Source organism: Synchiropus splendidus, chromosome 17 (assembly GCF_027744825.2).
Source record: "Synchiropus splendidus isolate RoL2022-P1 chromosome 17, RoL_Sspl_1.0, whole genome shotgun sequence".
Lineage (NCBI taxonomy): Eukaryota > Metazoa > Chordata > Actinopteri > Syngnathiformes > Callionymidae > Synchiropus > Synchiropus splendidus.
In genome coordinates this window covers 19000074-19009009 of record NC_071350.1, presented here as the reverse complement: position 1 = coordinate 19009009, position 8936 = coordinate 19000074, and the positions used below count along the sequence as shown (strand labels likewise).

Genomic DNA, 8936 nt, shown 5'->3' with positions numbered 1-8936 from the left:
GGGATCCTCCAGGTATAAAAGCGTGAGTGACGGCTGGACAGCAGCGACGGCGCCTCTCACTCCCACAGACCACAGAAGACTCAGAGGAGGTGAGTGGACTGCAGCTTCTGGGTGGATGGACCATACGTTTGAGTGTTTGTTTTGAACAGAATGAGCGAGAATCCAACTCTGTGCTGTATGATGTGTTGACGTCGCTGATGTGCAGGTCTGAGACAGTAGCAGTGAAGCGTCTCTGAGAGACACCAGTCGGGTTTTAGGTCTCTAAAATGGAGCAAAGAAGTTAAACTTGAGGACCAATCCTTCATAATTCATCTAAACATATGGGCAGTTACAGATACAACTGGCTAGGATATGTTAAGGTTAGTGTTTTGTGATGCTTGTTTTCTCCTGTTCTTTTGTGTCAATTAAATTGATGATAATCTTCAGTAAGATTCAGTTTTAATTAAAATACAAGGGAGAAATCTATCTTTTTGTGTGGCAGCTGCAGATGACTGGAGACAATATATCCATTTTTATAATAATGCTGAAGATAAATAAGATTAAAGGTGAAAAATATATGCACAAAATATTGAGATACAATCCAAAAATTAAGTAGAAAAGTAAGAGTAAAGTTCATGAAACTTTAATATCTGAAAAATGTTTCATGACAATATCAAATTAAATTATCATCTGATCTCACGTCATTTGTAATTTACACATATAATATTTGCATCACACAGTTGCAGGTCAACAAACATAATCTCACTAAAAATAATGAGGACTTGCATCATGAATTGTATATTTTTCATTCATCATAAAAGAAGGCAAAACTTCATTTTGACTTGAATGAATCAGATAATGGGTGGTCACGATGAGTCGCCAAATCATTTCATACAAACAAAACACATGTTAATGAGTCTCAAAGTAACATAACATTTAAAGTTCTGTTTTTATGGCAAAAGTGTTTATGACAATAACTTTGGTTTCAAGTCATTTTCATGTATTTAATGGAAAAATATAAAACAACTCAAACTAAAGATGTCAAAATATGTTTGTGACGGAACGTAAGTTTACTCTACATGTTTGTACCATTATTCCTCATCAAGTATTTTTTATTCATAAATCTTGATATTTCTTCTTCGGCGCGGGTTGTCTGACACCCTTGTGCCCTCTCTGTCTTAATCAAGTCTGATGTGAGATAATCTGGGATGTAACAGCCAAAAATGAACAAAAAGAAAAGCTACGTCAGAGTCCACAGTTGCGCTGCACCTAAGAAAGAGCAACGCACATTTCATATATTTCTGTTTGGCACTTTGGAAATGTGATTCACTGCAGACTGCAGAGTTGTACCTGGAAAGCAGAGGACTCTGGCCAGCGTTAATGCATTCATTTCTGGTGTGGCATGAATTCTGCTTTTCATCGAAACATGAGGAAACCTCTTCACAATAAAGCCCTTCTCGTGCTGTGACAGACTCACCTGAGTTTAGTTTGCGTATGACATGTGGTTCAGAAGCCCAAACTACTGATCTGACACGTGGATTCAGGCAAAACTATGAAAGTGGTGTGTATAACTGCCCTTTTGACATTTACCCCGCCGACTTGATCCCGATTTAGGAGCTATAAAAGTCTACTGTTTGGACTTAAAGTCTAATTAAGTCCAGGACTGCTGTTACAAGTTACGGATTGCCCGTTTTTATCCATTTAAGTTCCTTGGAATAGTCCAGTCAAGCCGCCGAGGCGACGCGTTGTGACATAATGGCGTGTGCGTGTCGTCCAAATCGGCCTGGGGTTTGGTGCGGCGCTGTTGGATGGAGGCCCATTGGCAGAAAGCAAAAACAAGTATCAGCTCAGAATCTAAATGCTGAGGATGTAATCTCATTTGAGGGATTTACCTGAGCTACTCTGCAACAAAACATCACTCCAGCTGTCATCGCCAACAGGTAGAGACAGAGGATCAGCGTATTAGTCGGCTCATGTTCGGATGCTCTGACCTTCTCGTGACACTCGCTGAGACCTCTTTCTTTTTTGTTCTCAGGTCCAGCATTTCTGCAGATCCAGGGAACATGTCAAAGTAAGTCTGACAATGCTCTGCTTAGAACATCACTGACCACTGCGGCTCATCCTTGCGAAACTAAAGCTTGAAACATATTCAAAACAACTGGCATAGCTTCTGAATTCGCACGAGTCCAAATATTGGCTGAGCATTTACACTCTAAAGAGTGACTTGTTAAGTCTTGATGCTGACTGGGTCACCTGGTCCGCCTGATGATCCCAACCTTCGAGGTGTGGCGGTCCACATGTAACCAGCAAACAGGTTCTTAGGTTCTTACGCTCGTAAGCGGCTGTTTGAGAACACCGTGACACCACTTGGAGCTGGCTCACCTGGGCCAACCTTAAAATGAGATAAAGCCGCTCCGCGCAGCAGCTTTATCCTAAATGGATGAAAGAGTCGAGGAGATTAGCGACGGTCAGCCAGCTGCCGTCTTGGAATCAAAACTAAGACTCTCAAACTCGACCCGCCGCTATCTATTTGACTCCTTTGACTGAGTTTGTTTTTCTTTTTACACAGAGTTTTCAAAAAGACCAGTGGAAACGGAGGGGTGAGTCAAAGATTGTGTGTGTGTGTGCTCATGTTTAACCCAAAATTGGGGACATTTTTCAGACTATTGACCAGTAGATTAAGATAAAATGTAGCGTCCTGAATTAGTTACGTTTTAATTTGAGGATGAAGAATATATATTGGTGATTATAACTTGGTTTCAGTCCTGGTTCAGGTGAGTCATGTGTTCTGGAGGGTTAGGTTCAGGGGGAGAGGCTGGGGAAAGGGTGATGGCCAGGAGAGGTCCCCACAAGGACAGCGATACAAACGTGTGTGTGTGCGTGTGTAAATGGTTTGTGATTAATGGTCAAACACCGTGCCTCACAGGTGACCCTCTACCTCGGCAAGAGAGACTATGTGGACCACATGACCTCAGTGGACCAAGTCGGTGAGTGACCTCATCATCCAGTCCATCTGGCAGTGTGTGACCTGTGCGACTTGTGTTGTCGTTCTGCAGACGGCGTGGTGAAGCTGGACACCTCTAATTTCGGTGACAGAAAAGGTGACGCTCCATTGTGAACAGAGCAGCCTCCGTTTCTTCCAGAGCCAGAGGAGCATTGATGTCTGTGCTGTCTCGCAGTCTTCGTGCAGCTGGCATGTGCCTTCCGCTACGGTAGTGACGACCTGGACGTGATGGGCCTCTGCTTCAGGAAGGACATCTGGATCACGCACGTCCAGATGTACCCCGAGAACCACAAACCAGCGCTGAGTCCCATGCACGACACCCTGATGAAGAAGGCCGGGGACAACTCCTACCCCTTCACCTTCAATGTGCGTCCGCAGGCTACCAGGACGTGACTCAAGGCTGCCGGTCCATCATGTCTGTCCTTCTCCGCAGATCCCAAACAACCTTCCGTGCTCCGTCTCCCTGCAGCCGGGACCCGACGACAAGGGAAAGGTACCACTTTGAAAAGAGAGACATAGGATTTTCCCATCTTCATCTGCTTCTGTCACTGCTCAGGCCTGCGGCGTGGACTTTGAGGTGAAGGCTTACCTCGCCATGGACAAGGCCAACCCAGACGAGAAGATCGAGAAGAAGTCAGTTGTCTCCACCTCTTCCTAGTGCTCTTATTTTTGACTCAACTCTTCTCCTGTGCAGGGACACGGCTCGCCTTATCATTCGTAAAATCCAGTATGCGCCGTCTCAGATCGGGGCTGGGCCCAAAGCAGAGCTCTGCAAAAGCTTCATGATGTCCGACAAGCCGGTGCACCTAGAGGCTTCCATGGAAAAAGACGTAAGTGGTGAGGGATCGGGCTTCTGTCTGGCAGCAGTACATGAGCCTTCTCTTCCAGCTCTACTTCCACGGAGAAACGATCCCCATCAAAATCAAAGTCAACAACGAGAGCAACAAAACGGTCAAGAAGATCAAGATCGTTGGTGAGTTGAGGAGAAGGTTCCTGAACGCACCATGCCAGAGCTCATCCTCTTCCTGTCCCTTCAGTGGACCAAACCACGGACATCGTCCTCTACTCTGCGGACAAATACACCAAGAGTGTCCTCACAAAAGAATTCACGTAGGTCGAACGCACTTGAGAAACGGTCAGTGGAGGACTGATCTGGACATGTGTCCGTTGATGCTCCCCAGAGAGACGGTGGACGCCACCAGTACCTTCGAAACAACTCTCAACATCGTGCCGCTGCTGGCTGACAACAAGGAGAAGAGAGGACTGGCGCTGGACGGACGGCTGAAGGACGAGGATACTAACCTGGCCTCCACCACCCTGTGAGTAGCTCAGTCGGCCCAGGGACGTGTCAAAAGAGGATATGGTCTCAGTACTAGCAAGTACCTTGATCTGGAATTCATGTGTCTTGTTCAGTCAGGGCAAAAGACATTTGACTATTTGAAATCATTGCCATGTCAAATATTGCTCATTCTCTATTGTCCAGGTTTTTTATTTCCCATTCCATATCCATTTTTCCTCTTACATTCCAACCAAGTTGCTCCATATTGAACTGTTAATATGTTAATATTATCTCTTGTCCCTGAAATGTTTTAGCCTTAGTTCTCTTGCCAGTATTTTCCAATATTGATGATATGTATCTGTATAACCTGAAAAACGTGTATCAAACATATGATGGTATTACATTTTTCACTAATATTTAACCAACAAATTAAAAGTTCATCTCAATTTAGGACTCTTTCATGTGGCTTGTGCGCCACTCTCTGTATATAATGTGGCCCCTCAGGACCTCTCACCGCTGACCTATAGATTAGGCTCACACTCTGTGACTTACAAATATTTAGTGCTTTAATGGAAGTACTAGTCACTTTCATCCAACTCTGAATGACAACAAAACAACCTCCCAGTCAAATGACCTAAGAATAAGACCATAAGTCTGTTTTCGCCCACCGGCTCGCATAATCCTTTACACCTAGATCGTCATATGCATGAAATCTATGCTTGAAGTTCAAGTAATTTTGAGTTGAAGTAGACGTACACAGCAGACTGCTGTTTTTAAGTGTTTCAAATATTCTGTTTAAACTTTACTGTCTCGGTGTCATTCTGTCGCATGAGTCCAAGCAGACAGAAAAAACAACTCCTGACAAAGTCAAATCCTCTAACCTTCTCATCCAATTCCTCACTGCAGTCTGCGGCAAAATGTTGAAAAGGAGGTGCTGGGAATCCTGGTCTCCTACAAGATGAAAATCAACCTGATGGTGGCTGGAGGAGGGTGAGTGCTCTGGGAACTCAGGCGTGTCATGTTGCTCTTGTGCTGTGAAATGAAGTGACCGCTCGTGTCTTTCTACCCTGCAGCCTGCTGGGCGGCCTCACGGCCAGGTGAGTGGTGTTCGCCTCCCAAGACTTGATCGTGAAGTCGCTGTTCTTAATGTCCTCTTTTGCCTGCAGTGATGTGACAGTGGAGCTGCCGTTGATGCTCATGCACCCAAAACCAGAAGGTGAATTTTCAACACTTGTTTTGTTTACATGTCTGATCAAGCACGTCGCTTCATTGAACTAACTGATCTGCCTTTTCCCCTCACTCACCAACTGCACTCGGTCCTTACTAGAATAAAGGAACAGCATCAATGTAAGTGCGCAGAGAGATGTTTGTGCTTCATGCTCGAGCTCTGGTCTCAAGGTCCCCGCTCTTTGTGCAGTGAAGATGTCACACTGGAAGTTGAGAAGACACCCAGAGAGGAAGATGCTGTGGGGAAGTGAAGGATGAAAACGACGCGAGACGGTCGAAAACAACACTTTTGACGCATGAAGACGTGGCACCTGTCCCCTGGCTGATTCTGTTCATGTTCCATGTTCGTGTGCTTGGTTTTAGAGTAGCATAGTGTCAGGCTTAGGGAGCTAGACAAAGGCCTGTACATGTTTACCACGACTCCAGTACAAGAGCTGGCTACAAAAGGACATCTTTATTGAGACCTGAAAAGTTCCACTCTTCTGGACTCCACCCATACATTTGTCTAAGTATTCCTTAAGTCTTGTTCAGGATTGTTATGTTGATTGTGAAAGACTCCATGCCTAACCTACTCAAATAAATAAATAAAAAACTTTAAAATTGCTTTGTATTTTATTTATTCAGTTGAATACATGTAAGAGTCTGTGTCATAGGGGATTTTTTTTTATATTTTATGGTGGTGGTGGTGAAGGGAAATACCAAGCAGAGGAGGAAGTCCAAGCAGGGCTTGTTGGCGACGTTGTAAATACAACCGCTAGGTGGCAGTAAATAACCACAGGGCGATTTCCCGTTTCCGAAGAAGACGCTGTACTCGACGTCATCGCGTACAACGTGTAGTAGCGCTGAAGCAACATGGCTATGAATGGAGGTTTGTAGACTTATTATCCATGTTATTAACTTTCACGCATCATGTTCTGACGCTTTTACCTCATAAACTGGAATTGACCTAGAGCAACGAATATCGGCGTTACATTTATTTCACCTTGGAGTCACTTAAACGTGGAGTATTTTAGTGTCCTGTGCAAGCTGAGGTTAGCCTGCTCGCGATAGCTTGTCATCGTTTCCTGGCTAGCTAGTTTTAAAAACACGCCAAACGATCAGACAAAGGGCTGTTGTGCATGTGTGTTGGACCCACTAACCTTGGAGTGGCTTATTGTTCGACACAAAGCTGAGGTTCGGCGGCGCTGACAGCAATTTATCAGTGTATAAATGTGACCGCGGAATACGCCGACTTGTCAAACTGAAGACGCCACCTGTGTCTTGTCTGACCCGTCTCAGATGATGAAGACTTCGAGTGGGAGCCCCCCACCGAGGCGGAGATGAAGGTGATACAGGCACGGCGAGAGAGGCAGGATAAGATCAGTAAACTGATGGGAGACTACCTGCTCAAAGGATACAAGATGCTGGGAGACTGTTGTGACGTGTGCGGGGTAGGTGGCATTTTATGTGTCATGAAGTGGACGGTGGCTGGGTCTAAAGAGGTCAGATTAGTATGCTTATCGAAGTCATGACAAAGTACCCGTCTTAGATGTGTGTAGCTTTACATTCTCATCTGCCATTGATTCCATGTGTAAGCAGTTCTGACACAACCAAGATTATTGATATATTCTTTCATTTTGTTTGTGTTACACTGTTTTCCAGTTTTTTTTATGTAATGACACTTTGAAATCATACCCATGTTGAAAAAGATTGTTAGATTAAATGACTTTTAAAAACGTAAAGCAACCCTGACATTCAAGGGTCAACTGCAACTATGTTCCAATTAAATGGTTCCTGAATTGGTCTGCGTCTGGTCCAGTCTCTGACTAAGATTTGTGTCTTTCACTTCAGACCATTCTTCTTCAGGACCGCCTGCAGAAAAACTACTGCGTCTCGTGTCAGGAGCTGGACTCTGATATAGACAAGGACAACCCTGGTAACTGGAGCTCAGGTGTTTCACCGATGCGTCCCTCTGAGCGCTGCTGACGTTTGTCCCGTGTCTCCGAACAGCGCTGAACGCTCAGGCGGCTTTGTCTCAGGTGAGAGAACGGCAGCTGGCGTCCATGTCGCCGACTCCATCTCAGACCGCAGAACTGAACGGGGGACCCACCACCAGCAGCAGCACCACCAGCCTTCCCAGTGGGTCAGTACCTCAGCCCAGACCGGAGCACTGTGAGGGCGCCGCTGCAGGCGGAAGAGCCGTCTTGCCTCCAGCCGTGGTGCCGTGTCCTGCGACGCCCTCCGTCACGGCCACCCTGCCGCCCACTCGACCGCCCATCTCTCCACCGAACACCGCCCTCCGACCTGTCCTGCAGGATGCAGAGGACGCCGTCCTCACCAAAATGCGTTGGGCCACCACTCAGCTGCAGAGTTCGGCCTGCCTGGAGTCCAGCATCCAGCTGTGCAGCCTCATTTCCAGCTGCGCCAACTCGCTGAGGAGCCTGAGGGAGCTCAGCCAGTAACCTCGGCTGAACGGCTGAATGCTGGTCCTGCTTCAGCTCGTTTCAGATTATTGACTCTGGTTTGTTCACATTATTGAGTCCTCGCATGGGTTTGTGCGCAGGATCGGTCCGAACATGCACTTAAAACAGGATCAAACGTGGAATACAATGTTACGTCATGACTCCGACAACACGGGGAGATCAGGTTAGTATTAGTATCAGTTAGAATGATTTCCTGTCATTAATGCAGCCATTTTAAACTTTCTTAGAAAATGCATCGGTGTGTCAAACACCGGGAATCAAGTTGCGTCACAAACGCTTCTGAGAATCGTAGTCCGCTCACAGCCTGTGGCTTAATCAAGCATGTGATCCAAATAAAGTGCTCGTCACCATATAGAAACCATGTGTCCGCACATCAGGCCGCTCGATTGGTTTGATGGTCCAGCTGTTGTGAACGGTGGAGCTTTTGCCTTGTAAATATCTAACCGTCAGGACGAGTGACGCTGTTTTCTGTACAGCCATTACATTAGAAAATATGAGCTCGTGTTCGTGATAAGAGACGAGTCGGTTCCTGCTTTTCTTTCCACACGATGGCCCCAAATTTTCCTCCTTCCCTCTTCCAGACCTGCCTGGAAACAATAAACAAAGATACATCATGTGTGTTTGATCACGGACATTTATTTATTTCACGTTCTTTGTTCCGTTATTTTGACTCGGTATATTTGATGTCTGGGTGGAATTTGATGATAATTTATATTCAAGCTCTGGTGACGTTTCTTTCTCTTTGTTTAATATGGTCTGGAAGACATTTGTTCTCTGTTTGTTATGTAAACGGGGCTTCGCTTCCTGCTGCCACTGAAGTCATTTCACCAAGTCATGGAAAGCAGAACTCATCCCTCGCTGCGTGATGGTAAGTGTGAGCGGAGTCACACAGTCGAGTAATATTAGAATGACTGAGTCATGACACTGTTGTTTCCTCCGCCACAGCTGCCTCTGTCTGTCCAGCCCTGCCCTCCTCCCTTGCTAA

At 45.9% G+C, this 8936-nt stretch overlaps 2 protein-coding genes across 2 annotated transcripts; both read left to right on the top strand.

The window, feature by feature from the left end:
* On the top strand, positions 1 to 6092 carry arr3a (arrestin 3a, retinal (X-arrestin)). The gene is made up of 17 exons (XM_053848189.1): positions 1 to 89; positions 2015 to 2050; positions 2549 to 2579; positions 2906 to 2966; positions 3036 to 3080; positions 3159 to 3349; positions 3417 to 3476; positions 3540 to 3616; positions 3678 to 3813; positions 3872 to 3956; positions 4021 to 4093; positions 4165 to 4302; positions 5169 to 5252; positions 5336 to 5359; positions 5429 to 5478; positions 5590 to 5609; positions 5680 to 6092. The coding sequence occupies exons 2-16, from the start codon at positions 2043 to 2045 to the stop codon at positions 5592 to 5594; spliced, it is 1068 nt and encodes a 355-aa protein (XP_053704164.1). The 5' UTR covers positions 1 to 89; positions 2015 to 2042; the 3' UTR covers positions 5595 to 5609; positions 5680 to 6092.
* Positions 6093 to 6253: 161 nt separating this feature from the next.
* On the top strand, positions 6254 to 8567 carry znrd2 (zinc ribbon domain containing 2). Its single transcript, XM_053848190.1, has 4 exons — positions 6254 to 6357; positions 6768 to 6919; positions 7320 to 7404; positions 7479 to 8567. The coding sequence occupies exons 1-4, from the start codon at positions 6342 to 6344 to the stop codon at positions 7928 to 7930; spliced, it is 705 nt and encodes a 234-aa protein (XP_053704165.1). The 5' UTR covers positions 6254 to 6341; the 3' UTR covers positions 7931 to 8567.
* The last annotated feature ends 369 nt before the right edge of the window (positions 8568 to 8936 follow it).